Below are 21,833 nucleotides of genomic sequence, written 5' to 3'. Positions count from 1 at the left end.
AGTAGAGACAGAGGTTTCACCATGTTGGTCAGGCTGGTCTTGAACTCCTGATCTCGTGTGATCCACCTGTTTCAGCCTCCCAAAGTTCTGGGATTACAGGTGTGAGCCACCGTGCCTGGCCTCTTTAGTTTTTTTTTATGTGGACCAATTTCTTAGCCTGTTGTGTCTTTCATGGTACAAACATTTTTTTGAAGAGCACAGGACATTAATTTTAGAGAATATTCCTTAATTTGGATTTGTCTAATATACCCTTATAAACATATCCTCATGAGTAAATCCAAGTTGTGCATTTTTGAGCAGAAATATCACAGAAGTGATGTGTGCCCTTCTCATCACAGGAGACACATCATATTTTTTCGCTCTATTATTTATGTGCATTTTGATTGATTAAGATGGGCCTACTAGTTATCTCCATTTAGTAATTATAAGAGATTTGTGAGGAGATGCTTTGAGACTATGTAAATATGCCATAGCTCACCAAACTTTAACCTGCTAGTGGTGACATTCATTAAGGATTCTTGCCTGAATCAGTTAATCATTTTGAGCTACAAAATGATGATTTTTACAAAATGATGATTTTTAAAACTTATCATTCATTAGTTGACATTCTACTATAGGAAAAAAAACCTTTCCTTTTTATGTATTTACTTCTTTATCTATCAGTCTATTTAATACAGATTCTTATATTATCCAATGGTTTGTAGTCTATTACTTATTTTAATACTCATTATTTATTTTGATACTCAAATTGTCCCAGATTTCATCAAATGGAGTGTGTCCCAGATTTCATCAAATGGATGATCTCTACTGCAGTAGAGATCTTGTGGTATTTTTATAGTCAGCTAATAATTTATTCCTAACCTAGGGAGGATTCTTTAGGACTGTATTTTCCAAAAACAAATAAAATATCTTCTTCAGGTATGAATGGTACAAACAAGAGAAAAAAGGTAAGGTCAGACTAGATTTGGGGATCGGGAGTCACTTTTGAGCAAGAATTAATAATTGTGCATAAACAAAAAACAAAATAAACAAAGTAAGAATCAACTTCTGTGCTCATCTGACATGCCTACATCTTTTTGGCTGGGCACAGTGGCTCACACCTGTAATCCCAGCAGTTTGGGAGGCCAAGGCGGGAGGATTACTTGAACCCAGTAGTTTGAGACCAGCCTGGGCAACCTAGTGAGACCCTGTCCCTACAGAAAATTTATAAATTAGCTGGAAATGGGTGACATGTGCTTGTGGTTCCAGCTATTTGGGAGGCTGAGGATTACTTCAGCCTAGTAAGTCAAAGTTGCAACGAGCCAAGATCACACTACTGCACTCCAGACTAGGTGGCAGCGAGACCCTGTCTCAAAAAAATTAAACAAGAAAAATGTATTTTCAAGTACTTCTTTACTTTCTGGCACAAAAAGATGTTCCAAGTTCTTTCTGTTCTATCCCTACTCCAAGCTATTTCTCCAGAAAGTCCTGGTTCTTTTTAGTGGAAAGTGTTATTTAGAAACCAGGATCTGGGTAGTATGCATGCACACTGCTATGCAGTGGAGATCATCTGGCATTTTAACAGTCAACCAATAATTTACTCCTAACCTAGGGAGGATTCCTTAGGACTATGTTTCCCAAAAACAAAGAAAATATCTTACTCATAGGTTTCCAGATTATTTGGAGATTTTTCCACCAGATAACTGCTTGGTACATATCCTTCATGCCTGTTAAAAGAAAAATTAGTGTTTAGACCTACACAGAACTAAGTTTTACATCATTTTATAGGTTTAATCCACTAAAAGTCATTTAAAAATTGGGGGAATATCACATTATTTGGCATTTGTGATAAAATACTTTAAAGTTTAGAATAAAATAATTGGTAAAAATAACAGTAACCTGCTGTCTGTTAAAGAGAGGCTGATTTCACGACTAAAATATGAAACAATAAAAAAGAAGTGCGATTTTACTTAAAAAGCTCTGCTTGCTGCTCTCCTCATTGTGAAATTTCCTCTGCTGGAAAAAATATTAATATTCACTCTCTATTTTCTATAAGGAAACATTTTTGTGTGATAATTAGCATTTTTTCCACTTTAGTACTATCATTTTATAGTCAGGAAACCAAAATAATTAAAATATAAAAGATGACTTTCCAACCACAGATTCTAAAAGATACTACCAGTTGGCACTGTAAGCTTTTTAATTTAAGGCCTCCCTAACTGAGCTTTTTCAGATATGAATGGTAAAAACACGAGATAAAAGGATAAAACCAAGCTAGATTTGGGGATCGGGAGTCACTTTTGAGGAAGAGTTAATAATTGTGCATAAACAAAAAAGAATATCGAACTGCTTTACATTTGTATATAAGTTTGCAGTTTTCAAAGCACTTTCACATTCATTATCTCCTTTAATATCACAAGGTGAGAGCGGCATCCCTTCCACTCTCTGGGCATCTGGCTCTAAACCTGTCAAGTTAAGGGCTTAAACTAGATTATACGTAAAATTTAGTTTAAGTAGATACTCCAAACTCTGCCAATCTGTAAAAAAAGATGCCTGGTAGGCCTGGAGCAGTGGCTCATGCCTGTAATCCTAGCGCTTTGGGAGGCCAAGGTGAGCGAATCACTTTAGCTCAGGAGTTCAAGACCAACCTGGGCAACATGGTGAAATCCCCATCTTTGGAAAATATACAAAAATTAGCCAGGTGTGGTGGCATGCACCTATAGTCTCAGCTACTTGGGAGGCTGAGGCATGAGACTCTCTTAATGTGGGGGGTTGGGGGGGAGGTTGCAGTGAGCTGAGATCACGCCACTGCACTCCAGCCTGTGACAGAGAAGACTCTGTCTCAAAAAAAAAAAAAAAAAAAAAAGCCTGATAGTTTCTTCCTCTTTATTTCATAAAATGTTTTAATTTTCTTACAGTGAGGCCAATTTTCAATCTAGTGATTATGTTTACGGGAAATGTGTAATTGGTGCACAGATTGACTGGAGATGCCAAATACAGGATGACTATCTTATATTTTACTCCTCTGGCAGACATTGCTAATCAATCATGGCATACTTTCTTTGGAGAACTGGACATCTGGCCTCAGAATCATCCTTCACCCAGTGCTCAAGGCAGCCATTCCAACTGAAGAAAGTCAGCTTATTCTGAAATTTGCTGTTCCTTCTGTATCACTCTTGGGATCCCTTAATTATGTCTGGTTTTGCCATACTATACTTTTACAACTATATTAATGGATCAAATAATATTTTGCTAATGAATAGAATATGCCGCCAAAAGCTGGGTCATCTCCACAAATGATAACTCTAATATTTGTATGTGGATAGGTAAAATTTATAAAGCTCTTTCACTTCCAACATTTTCACTGATTTTCTCAATACTGCGAGACAGACAGAGCTGACAGTATCTGCATTTTACAGTTCTGGAGATGAATTCGCAGAGGATAAGTTACTTGACCATGCTATATGACATGGTCATCTGTGAATCCTCAGCTACATATGACAAGAGTAGCTGATAAAGTCTGAGTCCTCTGTCTTCCCATCTCGCGTACTTTCCACTATACCACACTATCACGAAGCAAACTGGGGAAATTCCCATAATGCTGACTGGCTGCTGGGGTGTCCTCTTTGATGCCCTTTGAAGTGCACAGTTCGGCCTTTCTACAGGTCACCAAATGAAGGGTTTAACTGTCATTTGGGGAAGTGAGACCTAGAAGAAGAAATTTCCTGGTACATTAGGTGTGCTAAATAATGTCAGTTGATTGAACTAGTGAATTTCTAAGTCCCTTTGGTGTTGATAGACCGTGTAGACAGTCGATATGGGCCTCTCCAAAATGAACAAAGAGAGGGGGATATGACCAGCTTCAATTATCTCCATGATTCAACTAGAGAGGAGGTTTCAAATGAGAAGTTGGGGTCTGTTCCTAGCTAGCAAACTACACTGCCTCTCAAACCATGGTTCTGAATCTCATCACCTTTTACCCTTCCTCACTCCTGTCTTTCCTCCCCCTGCAATGGGGCTGATAAGCCTCCTTAAAGAGGAGACACCTTGAAAATGTAAATTTTGGTCTACGTAAAAGGTAAAGCATCATCCTTCAAGATATTTGTGCATCCCCCCACATTTTTTTTAACCCATCAGATTGGCTTTTTCTTTTAAGTTCAGTGATACTCACACTTGGCACTTCCATAACCCTGTTAGCAGGAATGTAAATTTGGCAAGCTTTGTGAGGAAATTATATGTCAAAATTAAGATACCACATACTCGGACTCAATTGTTGCAGTTAGAAATGTGACATATAGGCCAGGCATGGTGGCTTATGCCTGTAATCCCAACCACTTTGGGAGGCCAAAGCAGGAGAATTACTTGAGCACAGTAGTTTCAGACCAGCCCCGGCAACATAGTGAGACCATATCACTACAAAAGATTTAAAAATTATCTGGGCATGGTGGTACATGCCTATAGTCTCAGCTACTCAGGGGTCTGAGGTGGGAGGATCACTTGAACCTGGGAAGTCAGGGCTGCAGTGAACTGTGATGGTGCCACTGTGCTCCAAACTGGGTGACAGAGCAAGACCCTGTCTCAAAAAAAAAAAGAGAAAAGAAAAGTTTCATATATATATATATAATATATATGTTATATAGTTATATAACTATATAATAGTTATATATATAAAATAGTTATATATATATAATAGTTATATAACTATAATAGTTATATATATAATAGTTATATTATATATATATATATATATGTATGTATGTATTCCAAAGATTGCCAAGATGCATGAACACAAGATCTTCATTAAAGCCTGTTTGAAACAGCAGAGGAAACAAACTGGCAACTAAATGTCCCACCACAATGGGTTATTTAAACATTTATAATACAATGATACATTCTAATATTATGCAATTTTTGTTTTTCTGAGATGGAGTCTCACTCTGTTGCCCAGGCTGGAGGGCAGTGGCGCGATCTCAGCTCACTGAAACCTCCACCTCCTGGGTTCAAGCAATTCTCCTGCCTCAGCCTCCCAAGTAGCTGGGATCACAGGTGCCTGCCACCATGCCCGGCTAATTTTTTTGTATTTTTAGTAGAGATGGGGTTTCACCATGTTGGCCAGGCTGGTCTTCAACTCCTGACCTCAGGTGATCAGCCTACCCTGGCCTCCCAAAGTGCTGGGATTACAGGTGTGAGCCACTGCACCCAGCCTATGCAATTATTTTTAAAATGAAGATTTGCATGTGCTGGTATGAAAAGATCTTTAATGTGTATTATATCATTAAAAGTTAAAAGCAAGATGCAGAATAGAATGGATCAATTTGGTACAAGTGAAAAAAGGATGCATTTGCATAGGTGTAACTTGTTTAGGATACACAAAAAGGTATTAATAGTAATCACCTTTTTTTTTTCTTTCTTTTTTTTTTTGAGACAGAGAGTCTTGCTCTGTTGCCCAGGCTGGAGTACAGTGGTACCATCTCATCTCACTGCAACCTCTCTCTCCTGGGTTCAAGTGACTCTCATGCTTCAGCCACTGGAGTAGCCGGCATTACAGGCGTGCTCCACCACACCTGGCTAATTTTTGTATTTTTAGTAGAGAAGCTATTTCACCATGTTGGCCAGGCTGGTCTTAAACTTTTGGCCTCAAGCGATCCACCCACTTTGGCCCCCCAAACTGCTGGGATTACAGGTGTGAGCCATGGCACCCGGCCAAATAGTGATTACTTTTGGACTTGATGTGGAAGTAAATGGAGGATGGCTTGTTTTTTTTTTTTAATGTATATTTCTCTCTACTGTTAGTCAAATAAAATGTTGACATAAATAATTCATATGTTGCAATGACAGTTTTTTATATTTTATATTTTAAAATTAATGATAACCTCATACTTTGAAAATATTTAAACCCTTAATATTAATATACAAAGATGTTCATTGCAGTGTTGTTAATATTTGCAAAATATTGGAGACAACCTAAGTGTTCAACAAAGGAATTTGCTAATTTAGGGTACATTTATTGCTGGATTTATGCAACCATTGCACTCATACTCTGGAAAATATTTCAGAGGATGGGTTAGTATGTCTGATATAATAAAAGAAAAAAAAATCTTAAAAGGCAGTGTGAATCTCATGATCGATATTTTTTTTCATTCAAAAGTCCCATAGTAGAAAAGTGGTATTTGTACAACCTTATTTTCCTCCGAGTCATGTGGATGGCTAGTTCAATGATTGCAACTGTAACTAAATCTGTAGAATCTTCATTCTGATGCGTCCTATGTAACTATCAATCTGTACCATTTCTGCATACCTTGTCTTTCCACCAAAAATAAGCACTTTCTAACGGAATGTACCTTCAGCCTCACTTAACACTCAAGGACAATAGCGCTTTGCAGATCAAGTTGCCAAGCTCCCAAATTGTCAATGTCAGTGGAAAAATCCAGGGGGCTTTTAGATGAGTTTGGGTCTGGAGTGCTTGAGATGGGGTGCAGGGAGCAAGCATAGCAGGTGACTGCCTCGGAGCCACTTCTGAGAAGAGGAAAAACGAGCCTCAACTACTTCCTCTTCCTCCATCTTCCTTCTGCCTCTGCTCTCCTCTCCCATCTCAGCGCAGTGGTCACGCTGCAGGAGGTAGGACAGATCATACTGGTATTATCTTTGTTCCCACCACTTCAAACACGGGGGCAGCAGCCACAAAGATGCCTTACCCATTCCTGTCCTGGACTCTCCACCAGTGAATCTCAGAACTATCCAGCAGGCAGTACTCTTCATTGCGCCGTAGGGCAAGTTCCTGAGGATCGTTGGTTTGGTAGTCATACAAGGCAATGACCACAGTGTCTTCGGGTTCCCAAAGTGGTCGCTGGGGAAGGGAGACAACAAAACCAAGCAAAGACATAAAAAGGAGGTAAAATACCTCCTTTCATCGGGGTGTCTTGGGAGACAATTTGCCTTCCTCTGGTTGACTTTCTTTATGAGTTAGAGTTATGGTACTGACTATGACACAAAGACATCAGTACTTGGAATTCATCACATTTCTCATTCTATGAGGTAAATTCCGACCACAGTGAATTCCAAGCAGCCACACGATTTTCACAAAAGTCTGCTGGTTTCTCTATTTGCACTGTGTTATATGTGGCAGCCTCTCTGCCGGATGCATCATGCCCTTGGCAAAGGAGATGCAGTCAACATTAATCTTTCAGTTCGTGCTTTGCTGATATGACTTGTGGGTTTATCCAGGTCTACAGAATCATAGGGTATTGGAACTGGAATTCCTCTGACAGATCACTTCATGCACATTTTCATTTAGGATGAGGAAACTGAGGCCTAGATGGAGAAATGGACCCGGACAATCTACCACTTGAATTAGCCCTGAGCCTCTCTCTACTCCCTTTCTCCTGCTGATGTCTCTGTTCCTCAATCCCTTTCTTAGGATAAGATATTGGGCACATGAAAAAAGACTACAAAGCACACAGTCACCAGAGTTCAGGATGGACACATCTGCTCTGGGTTGGCAGACTTTGTGAGAGTAAATGTGGGGAAAGCTTGAGTTCGTGGCTAGAATGTGATTTAGTGTTAGGAAGTCACAAGTTCTCTGAGTACATTGAAGTATTTGGTGGCATAAAAATACTGAAGCTGAAAAAAAAGTCTCTCATTATGCTGATGTAGTATGTCATTCCACTGAGCCCAGATTGGATTTTTTTTTTTCTTAAATAGAAACAAGGTCTCACTGTGTTGCTTAGGCTGATCTCGAACTCCTGGGGTCAAGTGATCCTCCTGCCTTGGCCTCCCAAAGTGCTGGGATTACAGACATGAGCCACTGCGCTCGGCTGCAGATTGAAATTTGAAATCCAGATATTTGTAAAGCTTGTGAGGTTGTATAAATGGGGTGCTACAGACAAGCATAGATGGCCTGAGGCTTTTGCTCTAAGAGCTCATGGAGGGAGGAATTGCATTCCTCCAAGGATGCCTGGAGAAGATGAAGGAGAGTTATGGCATTCATCCCACTCTAGGTCAACTCATTGGTTAACACCTGTGAAGAGAAAGAGCAGAGCAGGGTCCTCAAATTATGATAGTACCTTTCTATAGGGGGCACTCTGGCCATGTGTGGTTTTTTTTTCTAACAATTATGCAAACTTGGAATATGGGGGTTATTTTGAATGCCACAAAATTTGAAGTGTCCTATAAGCCTTTAATGGGTGATGGCCAAGAATGCAAAATGCTCTATAGGGTCCCACATTCCCTACAACTTTCAAATATCCTAGTAGACATTCATGTGGTGAGAAACCAGCTTATGCAGTAATTATGTAAGAACAACCTGATCCTAGATCCTCTCTGTACACTATACAAAGTACTGGGTTTCCCAAGAATGCAACTACCTTGTACTTTGAGGGAAGATTATACTGTGGTTCAGAAGTTTATCAAGAGTTGTTCATCATTTTGGAAAATTACATCACAGGTGGTAACACTGTGGTTGAGTCTCAATATTACATTTTGTATCAGTTGCATTTGAGATGCCCAATTCAATGGGATCCTACCTACAGGTGCAAGCAATCGATTATTTCATTCTGTCTTCCAGTGCAGTCATGCCCCAATATTTATATAGAAACACTTATTTTGTTATATATATTATTTTTCTTTCCTGTTTAAATATTACAGTTAGAACATTTATTGATTCTTTTTAAAAAGTATGTATAATACGAAAATTAGCCAGGTGTAGTGGCACATGCCTGTAGCCCCAGCAACTGTGGAGGCTGAGGAGGGAGGATGGCTTGAGCCCGAGAGATAGGCGGTGCAGTGAGCTCTGACTGTACCACTGCACTCCAGCCTGGGCAACAGAGTGAGACCCCGTCTCAAAACAACAACAAATTTAATTAAATACTTTAATTTAAAAAAATTATGCATGCATTTATATGTTATGTTATTTATAAATTTCTTTTCAGGATAACAAAAGGAGCCTTACAAAAAAATATCTGTCATTAAACGGCAGCATTGAGTTTGCTAGGGTTGGGAACCATTAGATTTGAGTGAAAATCAAGGGATAGCATTTGGAGAAACTGAGTCCATGGGGCAGGAACGGTTGTTTGGGAGTGTCCTTGATGTGGTGAGGCATGAAGGGAATGAGAATCCCATCTCCCAGCCACTCTGCTGCAGGCCTCAGCACAACCTGGCCCCCCCAGAACTTCTCCTGGTTCCAGCTGGGAAGAGCTCCACTGGACTGAGGGGCCCTCACAGAGAGCCCAGGTAGGAGTGGCAAGGATAGGGTACCTTAATAGGGAGCCAGGGAGAAAGGACACATGCAGACACATTCTAGTGGCCCCTCAGCTGAGTTGGCTAGGAGAGATCATAAAAGGAAGAGTTGAGTTCCATGGATTCTGGGGGTCAAGAGGAATCAGAATTTGGACTTCAATGTCCAACAAGACCTTGTTTGTATCCATAGGCAAGAGAAGCCTGGGATTGTCGTTCATTCTGACCATGGATATTCTCCATCCTGAACCAAAACAGCCATCCCCCGACCCCTGGGGACTGACCCTGCTCACTGTGTTTCTCACATAGAGCATGAGGCCTGTTGGCTCAGACTGGCTTAAAAACATAGCTTTTCAGTATGACAATCCTAGATGTCATTACCATTCAGGCAGCAGAACAGGAAGGTGAGAAGCAAAACGACTTCAAGTGGCTCTAAGAGAGCTGTTGCATTGGATTTAGACATGCGGTTGAAACTAGAACAATGATTCTAAAACCCTTGTGGCCAGAACACTCAAAACAGTATCCATGATGCTCCTTCAAGAAGGCTGAAAAGCCAAATGGTGGAGCACAGGGAGAGAATGACCAGCAGTGTTTTCTGGCTTTCACCTTCATGGATACCGAAGATAAAGACACGAGAGCAGCCTGGCTTAAGATGGGAAGTGTGGGTTTCGGTGGGATGTTGAGGGAACCGTCTGCAAGGGAGGGCAGTAGGATTCCGAACCATGCCTTCAAGAGGGATGGTGAAATAGTTTTTAGAAGGTCAAGGAAAGAAAAGGAGAGAGAGCTTGTTCTCTGCTACAGTTTCAGTACATTTCTTTCCTGTTGTGAGGGAGCAGGCTGATGACAGATCTAAACACCAGGCTGAGGCTTTGAGGATTTAGAGCTTCCTTTATGGGGATGCTGCCAGTTTTGAAATGTCATCATGTTGGCTGAAAGGAAAAAAGGCAGAGCTCATTCTTCAGGAAGAAGCATGAGGAAATAGAATCAGTAAGTCCTGGTTAAAGAACTTACTCTGGAATGAAGAGCGAGTACTCAAATGTGGATATTGGTTGGGCACGGTGGCTCATGCCTGTAATCCCAGTACTTTGGGAGGCCGAGGCAGGTGGATCACCTGAGGTCAGGAGTTCAAGACCTGCCTGGCCAACATGGTGAAACTCCGTCCTTATTAAAAATTAGGCAGGCGTGATGGTGAGTGCCTGTAATCTCAGCTACTCAGGAGGCTGAGGCAGGAGAATCGCTTGAACCTGGGAGATGGAGGTTGCAATGAGCTGAGATCGTGCCATTGCACTCCAGCCTGGGCGACAAGAGTGAGACTCCCTCTAAAAAAAAAAAAAAAAAAAAAAGTGGATATTGGTGTTAATATTATCATAAGTCAGCGCCAATCCCCGACCTAAAGGTCATGATCCTTCTCCCGTCTTCGTTTTTTTTCATCTCCTTAGGCAAATAAGCTTCCCTAGAGTAGGTACTATAACATCTAAGACTTGTAAGCCATATATTACAGACCAGTGAGGAGGCTTATTAAACTGCAGATTACTGGGCACCTCCCCCAGCATTTTAGGCACCTCCCCCAGTGTTTAGACCCCACGGCAGGTCTAGGGATGGGGCCTAAGGATTTGTATTTCTAACATGTTCCCAGGTGATGCAGATGCTTCTCGTCCACGGACTATACTTTGAGAACCATCACTGGAATTAAAGACCACCACACCAGAAACCTTCATCCTACTAAGTTGCTGAATGGCCTTGGAAAACCTCAAGACCTCTTTTGGGATTTGATTTCCCAAGTTTTACAATGAGAATAAAACTAAAACCCTCTGAAGTGAATAGAACAGATAGTAAATTTTAAAATAGATAATAAAGAGGTGGAAGTGCTTTGAAATATATAAAATACCAATAAATGTGTGTCTCCAAAATGCTTGCATAGAGTAAATATGCATCTTTTGTTTTTTTTGTTTGTTTGTTTGTTTTGGAGACAAGGTCTTGCTCTGTCACCCAGGTTGGAGTGCAGTGGCACACAGTCATGGCTCACTGCTGTCTCGACCTCCTGGGTGCAAGAGATCCTCCTACCTCAGCCTGCTGAGTAGCTGGGACCACAGGCATGCATCACCACACTGGCTAATTTTTAAAACTTTTTTCTAGAGTTGGGGGTCTCACTTCATTGTCGAGTCTGGTCTCAAATTTCTGGGCTCAAGTCATCCTCCCACTCTGGCCTTCCAAACTGCTGGGATTATAGGTGTGAGCCACCATGCCAGGCACACTTTTATATAGAGCGAGCTGTTACTATAACTCCAAAGTGGCCTGGTGAATTGACAACTAGTTTGATACCAGTATTTGTTGAATGAATAAAGTGAGATGGAGATTTAGCAGCTAAATGGTCCTTTAAGTGAACAGACCTCCAAGACAGTTCAGGCCCAAAAAACTCCAGTGTCTTGAGTTCCACTGAATCATGACAGCCTGCTGCATGCATCCAGAGGGGAACATGCAAATAGGGACATGCCAATCAGGTAGCCTGTGGAGCTAGGGTCTCACTTACCCTGTTGTCTTCAGGAGTAGGAGGAAGAGGCTTCTTTGAAGCTAGAACGAGAAAAACAGGAAAAGAAAAAATGAGCATAAAAACCAATGGACCCAGCCGGAAATGAGCAGCCAGGGGGCTTTTCTGAGAAAAGGGGCTCAGGGAAAACAACAGAAGAAAGGGGCCAGAAGGAGACGAAGAGACACAGTGAAACCCGACTTGGCCTTGTCAGAAGCTGTCTTTTATCTCCTTGAGCCTGCTGGTTCCTGATTCCCTTTTCTAGTAGACACCAGAAGCTTCCAGAAGTCCATATTCGGGGGAGCCCTCTCTCTCTCTGTATTCTCAGAAAAAGCTTGACAGAGGAGTTAGACTTGCACCCTTCCCTGTAGGCACAGAGACTTCCGGGAATGCCTCTGCCACCTGCTAAGCTCAGGGGTGGGAATTGGTGACTCAGGGGGACAGTGACTCACTAGCTTCCTGATGCAGTTGTGGGCTTGAGGAGGGGGTGGTTGAGGTGGGAGTCATTGTGCTGCATTTTGAGTGGGCTGGAATCCACTTTTAGTTGCCTTAAGGCATCTGAATATGTGTTCTTTCTGCCTCTTTCAAACTATACCAACCTCAGTATCTCTCTATCTCTTGTCTTCTGTTCATCTCTGTTTCCATGTCTCTGTCTCTTTAGCTCTCCTCTCTCTTCTCACTTTCCTCCTTTCTCTTCTCCCCTCCCCTTCCCTGTCTCTTTCCTCTCATCTCTTCATATTCATCTCTCACTGTTTCTCCTCTGTAGTCCTGCAAAGGCCATGCCTAGACTCAATGAATCAAAGGTGTGTGCCTATGTCTGGGGCTCTCTGTGGTATGGGAGACACTACACAGGCTTCAGACCAATACAAAGACTTCCTTAATGATGAGATAAGAGGGGAATGGGCTGCATAGGTAGGCAGGGAGCTCCTCATTTCTGTATGAGGTTGACGTGAAGTTGGACAGCCCATATCAGGGATGCGGTACAGGAGAGTCACACACGGACACTGGAGCCCAGCCCTGTGCAGATTTGGCAAGAAAGAGTAGGCTGGGGTAGTGACCTGGGTATACAATGACCAGAGAAGAAGGAAAACCCCCATAATAGGAAGTATGGTTTCCATTTAGAACTCAACTTGGAGCCGGGAGACTGATGTTCTAACCCTGGCTCCAGTACTAACTGTGGGCCTTGGGCCACTTCCAGCCCTGGACATTCTATGACTGGTCTCTCTTTCTTCTTCCTCTGACCTTGCTCTTTCCTTCCTTCCTTTCCTTTTGTGTGAGGTTGGTATGTAGGGAGATCAGGGCTAGTTCTGGTTGCAGAAATGGGTGTTGCTATGGGTTGAGTGTGGTGGGGTCTGTTTTTACTTAACTGCTGTTGCTGTTTCCCAGACATACACATGTTCTGAGGCTATATCTCGGCCTCAGATTCTTCCATCCACAAATAAGAAAGACCAGTAGACGCAATTACCATTTATCATGAACTCTGTAGATGTTGGCAGCTGTACTGCTTTCCACAACCCCACTGAATCACCCAGCTTCACACGTAGCTACCTATTATCATTATTCTCATTTTACAGGTGAGGCTCAGAGGGGCTATCCAAAGCCTGGTGCTCATAGACTGACACTGTCAATGTGCTTGGTACCAGGAATCCTGTGAGCCTTCATCTGGGGAGTTGACCATGAGCTGCGGTCACAGTGCAGTGTGCTTCTTGAAAATTTTGCTCTCAATTGTGTAAAAGTTGGATGCATGAAGTTATTAAACCATGTCAGAAGAGGGTAGAGTGAGGAGATGCTCAGAGGGGGAGATGGCAGTGGGTTGCCATACAAAAGCAAAACCATTAGCAGAGTGACTGCATGACACCCCCAGTGGGACCCCAATAGCGCTCAGGCCATGGTTTTGCGTGGGGAGCAGCTCGGCATGACCAGCCTTCCCACAGTGGAGTTCTGGTGAGTTGTTCAGATGTTCCTAGCACCTCAGTCACGTGTCTATCACTTGGAGGAAGAAAATACTGTGCACCCTGAAGAGGAACCGCTGCAGCATGCATGGTGAAAACTACCGAATGGAAATACCGGGTCAAAGAATTTTAGAATTGGAAAGGGGCTTAGATATTATTTCATCCTAAGCCCCTCAGAACTCCCTGCCATTTTTGAGATGAGGACATTGGGGCCCTTGATGTCCAAGTGACTCATCTGAGGGCCCATGGCAAGGCATTGGCAGAAATTTGGAGACCAGATCTCTGCCTTTGGAAAGGGCTTTCACTCACTGAGGTAAGCCCATGCCGTCCTGTTACTGTGGTGGATCCCATCCATATAAAACTTTCCATTTTTTCTTAAGTTGAAAATTGGCCTACATGAGTATGGTCAACAGGACTAATGTGGAGGATCCCTTGAATATTTACCAACTTCAAAACCTTGTTAAATATTATTCTTCTGGGCCTAGGGACCGATAATGTTGAAGGGCTTTCTTCCCAAGGTGCAGGGTGAAAAGTGGTGGTTTTAAAAGTGGTATTGAGAGAGCCTGTGAGTCAGGAAGCCTCAGAAAACCTAGCCATGTGTTACATCCGCCTTGGCTTGTCAATTTTCAGTTTTAGTGCACAAAAGGAAGTGATAAATGAGAAAGGGAAACTATGGCAAAAGAGTTTGAGAAAAGAGGAATATGGAAGCAAAACAATCCACATGGGCCATCATTCCTACTCAATAATGGATTTGCAGGGCACTTCCAGGTTACCAGAGCACCCTGAATTGCTCAAGGCAGTCCATTTCCTTAACATCACACCATCTACCCCAGACGGTGGAGAGGAGCAGGAGCATAATGAATGTGAAGTACATTCGAGTGGAGTTGTACTCAATTGGAGGTTAAGGTTCCAAAGTCATCACTAAAAGCAAGTTGCAGCCCAATCTCCTGGACCTCAGCCTTTAACATCAAAGGCCAAGAAACAGCTTCTCTTGTTTTCACTTTGAATTTAGACTGTGGCCTTTTCCTCTCTGATACTGTGGAGGTCAAGGGCAAGTTTGAAGAGGCGGCAAGGAGAAACCACAGAATAAAATGTAAAAGAAAAAAGAATTCCTTTCACCCTTAATGGTATAGAGTTGCATTTGTGTAATTAAACGTATGTGTTTGATGTCACTGTGAGAAATGAATATTTTGTATCTCTTAAGGATGCCTCTATAATTTAGGATTTCAATAGACCATGCTATTCAAATGCCAGTTCTAGCCAGGGCTCCTTAAACTGTACTGTGCACATAAGTCTCCTGGGATCTTGTTAAAATGAACATTCTGATCCAGTAGCTCGTAATTGAGCCAGATAATCTGCATTTCTTACTCCTAGGAGATGTTGATGCTGCTGGTCCAAAGAGCACATTTCGAGTGATCAGGAGCTATAAAGACATCAGCTTTGAGATGGAAGCACCCACAGAATGGTAGGAAAGACAGATGATTCCTCTCTGAAAATGTAGAATTTTGCATTCCATTCCTGACACCGTTGATGATGGAAAGCTGAAAGCTTTTACCTTTATATGGTCATTTCACAAAGAGTGGAGGGAATTTCCAGTCTCTTACCATTCTTGGTTGGATCATAGTGGGCACAGCCTGCTGCAAGCTTCTCCAGCTGAGAACAGCACCTCCACTTCCCATCCATCCAGAAATTAGGATGATACTTGGGCACCAAATTGTTATTATTCCTCGTTTCTGAAATAGGTTGTCACCAACAGAAGAATTATATCCAGGTCAGTCTATCAAGGGCCACCAATTTTATAACGTCTCAGGGTTAGACTTGGCTGAGTGAGTCTGATTGAGTATTGCCCAGAACGCTCAGAAGCATGGATTGACCTGAGCACATAAGTGCACTGTGCTATTTACTGGGGTAGTTCGTGTTACATTTAGGCATCGGCACATCTAGGCTCACGTCTGGCTCTGCCTTGCATTAGTTTTGTGTTCTTAGGGTGGACAAACCTCATCTGAGCCTCAGTTTCCCCCACTATGCAATGAGATTGTTAAACCCGGGGTTCTGCAAAGGTGCTTTAAGGGTAATGAGAAGGTGGAGAGGGTGGAATTACTACCCCTCCACCTCTCCTATCTTCAACCACAGGAACCTTGGTTTTCTTCCTTCTAGATTTGTGGCTTTGAAGTAAGATTTTAGTTGGAAAAAAAAATGGGGGCTTTGCTTCTGAAACAAATACATATATAAGCCACAGAACAGGGTTGAGTGTAGTGGCTCATGCTTGTAATCCCAGCACTTTGGGAGGCTGAGGCAAGAGGATCACTTGAGTCCAGGAGTTTGAGACTAACCTAAGCCCCACAGTGGGACCCCTTCTCTACCAAAAAAACAAAGTTAGCTGGGCATGATGTCATGCACCTGTAGTCCCAGCTACTCAGAAGGCTGAGGTGGAAGGATCATTTGAGCCCAAGAGGCTGAGGCTGCAGTAAGCCGTGCTTGTGCCACTGCACTCCAGCCTCAGTAACAGATCCTGTTTGATATAGTTTGGCTCTGTGTCCCCACCCCAATCTCATCTTCAATTGTAATCCCCGTAATTCATACGTGTTGAGGGAGAGACCAGGTAGCAGTAATTGGATCATAGGGGTGGTTTTCCCCAGGCTGTTCTTGTAATAGTAAGTGAGTTCTCATGAGACTGGATGGTTTTATAAGTGTTTGGCAAGTTCCTCCTTCAGTCATTCTCTCTCCCGCCACCTTGCGAATAAGGTGCCTGCCTCCCCTTCGCCTTCCACCATGATTGTAAGTTTCCTGAGGCCTCCCAACCATATGGAACTGTGAGTCAATTAAACCTCTTTTCATTATACATTACCCACTCTCAGGTATACTTTTATAGCAGTGTGAAAATGAACTGATACACTGTCTCAATGAATAAATAAATAAACAAAACCACAGAACTAGACAGCTAATCTCTAATGGTCCTTCCAGCTTTAACATCCTGTGTATAAAATCCCTTCACAGAGGGCAAATGGCCAATGACCATAGTTGGGGCCCTTTTTATTACTTTTTTTTTCTTCCTTATTTTGGTGGAGGAAGGACAGAGTCAGGTTTGGCTCACTTGGCTCGCTGCAGCCTTGACATCCCAGGCTCAAGTGATTCTCCCACCTCAGCCTCCTGGGTAGCTGGGGGCACAGGCATATGCCACCACACCAGGCTGATGTTTTTATTTTTAGTAGAGATGAGATCTCACTATGTTGCTCAGGCTGAAGTGCAGTTGCTATAGGAAGTATGCAATTCACTATAGTGAATTCCTATAGCCTTGAACTCCTGAGCTCAAGTGATCCTCCCACCTTGGCCTCTCAAAGTGCTCGGATGACAGTTGTCAGCCACGGCGCCCAGCCCATTTTTGCGCCCATTTTTTTTACTTTAGCGTCTGTTCTGTGTCCCGTGACTGTTAGAACTGAGAGCACCTTCCTGTTTACCCAGCACTTGTCTGCTCATAACCTATTTGAGGCTCACAACAACCTTGGAATAAAATACAACTTGTATTTCCACTCTCATTTTTTTAGATAGAGGAATTGCAGCTCCAGAGATAACAAACAGCTTGCTTCTCCTTAGAGGCAGATTAGTATTTGAACCCAGATCTCCTGACGCATCCAGTGCTTCAGGCTAAAGAGCAGTAGTGGTAACATTGATTGAGTGCTTTCTTTCTGATGGATATTGTTCTAAGTCCTCACTATTCAAGTCTCACAACAGCTCCATGACTGTTTTTAGTCACAATTTATAGAGACACATGAAGGTCAAGAAACTTACCCAAGGTCACACGCTAATCATTGGCAGAGCTGGGATTTTCACCTTCTGCCCGGCTCCACATCCACGTGCTTAAACACTGCTGCCTCTAACTGTGCCATTAGGAAGGCATGGCTTAAAAATACCCTTACCAATGGCATAAAAGCTTGAAAACTAGCTGACATTTACTGCATGCTGTCTATGGGCCAGCCTAGTACCCAGGACTTTGCTCACATGAGCTCCAAAGGCAGGTGCTGTTATACCTTCCTTTTCTCCCTTTTAAATAAATGGGACACTGAAGCGTGGAGCAATTAAGGAACTCACCCAAGTGTACATAGCAAGTGACAGACTGGGATTGAAACTCAGGTCATCTCACACGGGGGCCCATGCTCTGCTTCTTCGTACTATACTAGGAGTTGACAAACTTGTTCTTAAAAGGCCAGACGGTAAATATTTGAGGTTTTACTGGCCATAAGACAAAATCAAGGGCCTTATGTAGGTACTTATTTAACAATTTGAAATGAGTTATATACAGATTTTGCTCAGAGCCCGACAAGAACAGACAGCAGGCTGGATTTGGTCAATCCCTGAATGATACTAGTTATTGCCTCCTGGACCCAGGATGAAAACCTGGGTTTTCTACCAACACCAAAAGGGAAATCAGCCATCAGCTGTTCTCACACCACACTCTATTCTATTGTGGAAACCAAGCCTACAATAGGATCAAGGGTGTCAGTGATTCAATAGCAAATGAGTTTAATTACCTTCTTTAAGGGCCAGCACCCAGCGCTGCCGGCTCTCACGATCTGGAGCAAACACGTATAGGAGGTAGTTGTCATGCACGACCTGGAGACACACACACAGAGTCCAAGGTGAGCAGAGTGTGTGTGTGGAGATAGTTGACTGACAGCAGACCTACTGGGCCGAGAGTGGGGTCTCAGGTGTTTATCGTCTTACGGGCAAACATTTGGGTGATTAGGAGGCCAGTATCTTTTTTATGTAGATGTTTGGCTGCTACGAAAATACAGGGTAAGAAGCTTCAGCTGCTCATCTAAGATTCCATGCCCCCAGGAAGCAATCGCTAAACTAAAACAGCAGGAGAATGTTCTCCTCTTGTCTAGAAAGCACATTTATTTCTCACCTTAAATTTTTAGTGATTGAAAAATATTTCTGGCATATGAAAGAGAAAGATATTACATGACAAATGTGCAATAAGAATTTTGAAAACTTCCTATTTCAAAATGGCTTAAGACTCACAAGAAGTTCCAAAAATAGTACAGAGTTCGTCTGTACTTTTCACCCACCTTTCCCCACTGATGACATCTTACATAACCATAGCACATAACCATCTTTCGAAACCAAGAGATTGTCATTGGCACAATACTGTTAACTAAACTGCAATCTTCCTTATATCTCACCACTTTTTAAGGCACTCATTATCACTGGGATTTTGAGCAACTGAAAAATATATGCCATTCCTTTTACTTTCAGTCGTCAAAATGACAACTCATGAGGGTCACTTTTCTAGTAGAAAAAAGTTCTTTTTTATGCCACATTAAAAATATATTCATCACTCAGGTTGGCCAATAAGAATGGTACCCTGGGATGTACAAGGAGATATCCATGCCTTTGAAGCCAGAAATGCCAAGATTCATCTGTAAGATAAGGACTTTACAGATACCCTCCACCAGCTCGGTTCAGCAGACCTTTCTGCAGTGATAGGAACATTGTATAACCAGTGCTGGTTCAGTGCAGTAGCTGCCAGCCCTGCCTGGCTATTGAACATGTGAAATGTGCCCAGTGTGACTAAGAAGCTGAGTTTTTAATATCATTTAATTTTAATTAATTTACATTTATATGTGAACATCCATGTGTGGCTAGTGGCTGCTAGACAGTGCAATTCCAGATAGCCCTCAGATTATAAAATCTGAATCCTTTTGCCTCAGAATCTCCAAGCAATTCATACTCAGCAGTTGTCATATGTTGCCTCAAATCATGAGTAAGCTGCACTTTAAGCACTAACATGCTTTGGATTCGGGCCCTGATAGCAGCTTTATTTCTTCCCTCACTAATTAGGACTTTCCTTGGGGAAGAGAAGACATGAGGGAAAGGGGTATCAGGAATAACCATCTTTTCAAGATTTTGTGCTTAATTTTTGTTCCGTAAGTGAAAGAATTAATGAATAAATGTCATTGATTAAAGAAACGCATAAGTTTCCTAATGAGATTGGTCCAAGTTCTAACCTTGGACCAGGCATTCATCCCTGTCCACCCTCTCTTACAGTGACTGAGGATTTTAACCATGGTCCAGGGAATGGGGAACTACCCACCTGATGGACTTACCTGAAATGGGTATTTATAGTGGCATGGGATGCTGATGTCACTTTTCACAATCTCGACACATTTGATTCGGGAGAGCTCAATGGAGCCCTTCAGCGTGCGCTTCTTCTGTGGGAAGACAAGCACATCCCATTCATGGAAGAGAGAAGACAATATTTTTGTCCAGATTGCTCTAAAAATCTATTGCTAGATAAGATCCATTGGCTTCGTAAACCAATTCCAACCCGCCAAATCAAATATCCAAAAGCTGCCTCCTGGCCCTAAGTGTGAGAAAAAACACTCTGAGCAGTCTCCTGGGAAAACATGCCTTCTGGGTCTTCTTCTTGGTGATAGGTTTCCATTCATTGAGCCACAGGGTCATGTACCCCACTGCCCTTGTGACAAATGACAGCATCAGCAGAACTTGTAGCTGGGATGGGTAGAGAAATCCATGGACACACATGTAACAATTTTCTCTTCTCTGTGTCTATTCATGACCATATTAGCACAGTAATTGAGCTTGGGCCTGACCTGGATAGTGGTGTATACTCTCAGTGGTACCTTTTTTGCCTGCATCTGCCTTCTCCATGTCCTTTAAATTATCCACAGTACCACAATGACACCCCCAAAGGACATTTCTGACTCTGCTCTACAACTATCCCTTCTCCACCTCCTCTCCAACCTCCCCATCAACTATTACTGAGCCTCTGTCTCATTTCCTTGGAAACTTGCTGGATGTATTTCCCTGATAACCAATTCACATGATAGTATTGTGATTGATAATAATGTTACATGTTACCTATTTCTAAGGATCCTCGTGCCAGGAGAATGGATCTCAGGGGATTTGATGCCTTACCCAATGGGACAAATTCCACTGGTGGTCTATGAGGCTCCAAGGAAAGATAGTTAGAAAAGTGCTTTTGGATGGAAGAAACCTTTTTTGAGCTGCCATTGAGAAGAGACTTTAATTCAGCTATGGAACTGTTGCAAAATATGTTATTATACCCACTACCAATCAATCCCAAAAGACATTATTCTGAATGTCATAATCTCAAATGCTGAAATCCTAAAAGATAAAAATCCTTAAAGTCTAAGTCCCTGATGTCTAAAATCTCAAAAATCACAATTAGTGCATTTTCTATTGTTCACAGAATAGCCTCATTATGTTAGTTGCATCATGTTACGCAGAACGATTACATTATTATTACCTTCATTTGGAAATTACATGTGGTTAAGATGTGTATGGGTGCCAAATCGACAAGGGGTGTACTTGTGGACTTAATTTTAGGCGTCAAATTGATTAGATTAAAAAGTATCTAAGGCCAGGTGTGCTGGCTTATGCCTGTAATCCTAGCACTTTGGGAGGCCAAGTTGGGTAGATCACCTGAGGTCAGGAGTTTGAGACCAGCTTGGCCAATAAGGTGAAACCCTTCCTCTACTAAAAATACAAAATTTAAGAGAAAGATCCAAGATGGCTGATTACTAGCAGCTCAGGATTGTGGCTCCCAGTGAAAGCGCAGAGAACGAGAGGATGCCACACTTTTAGACGAATTTTTGTTGCTCACAGATCAGGAGAGTCCCAGCGGAGGAGCTCCATCGGTCGCCAGCGTGACTCTTGTGGCCGGCGCGGCGGTTTTGCCGGTGCACCGGTGTGGCGGTTCTTGGTGCAGAGTAAACGGGACTGGGTCCCCTTCTGGTCAACGTTTGGAGCTCCAGGAAGGCAGAGTCGCCTATTCAGCTGATTGAAAAAGGGACTCAAGAAGGAAGCCAGACCAGAGATTTCCAGGCAGAAAAGCACCACAAATCTTAACGCCGCTGTTTTGGCCAGCACAGTGGTTTGCTCAGATTCTGGCGCTGGGAATCAACAAGTTGGACGTCCACTCAGAGACCTAATTTGAAAGTCAGTAATGACAAAGATGACAGGTGGATAAATTAACAATGATGGGAAGAAACCAGTGTAAAAAGACTGAGAATACCCAAAATCAGAATGCCTCTCCCTCTACAGGGGATCACAGTTCCTCATCAACAAGGGAACAAGGCTTGATGGAGAACGAGTACGTT

The 21,833-nt window shown here is 42.5% G+C and overlaps 1 protein-coding gene across 1 annotated transcript in view; it reads right to left on the bottom strand.

Moving 5' to 3' along the window:
• ITK (IL2 inducible T cell kinase) overlaps window positions 1–21,833 on the bottom strand; it is a 75,488-nt gene that overhangs the window by 23,072 nt on the left and 30,583 nt on the right. Inside the window, exons 2-7 of the mRNA XM_017517087.2 lie at window positions 19,797–19,901; window positions 18,219–18,300; window positions 15,294–15,422; window positions 11,741–11,781; window positions 6,675–6,826; window positions 1,641–1,706 (exon numbers count right to left, since the gene is read on the bottom strand). Coding sequence (XP_017372576.1) covers window positions 1,641–1,706; window positions 6,675–6,826; window positions 11,741–11,781; window positions 15,294–15,422; window positions 18,219–18,300; window positions 19,797–19,901 — 575 coding nt within the window. The remainder of the gene's footprint in view (window positions 1–1,640; window positions 1,707–6,674; window positions 6,827–11,740; window positions 11,782–15,293; window positions 15,423–18,218; window positions 18,301–19,796; window positions 19,902–21,833) is intronic.

Source organism: Cebus imitator, unplaced genomic scaffold (assembly GCF_001604975.1).
Source record: "Cebus imitator isolate Cc_AM_T3 unplaced genomic scaffold, Cebus_imitator-1.0 Scaffold616, whole genome shotgun sequence".
NCBI lineage: Eukaryota > Metazoa > Chordata > Mammalia > Primates > Cebidae > Cebus > Cebus imitator.
This window is presented reverse-complemented; position numbering and strand designations above follow the sequence as displayed.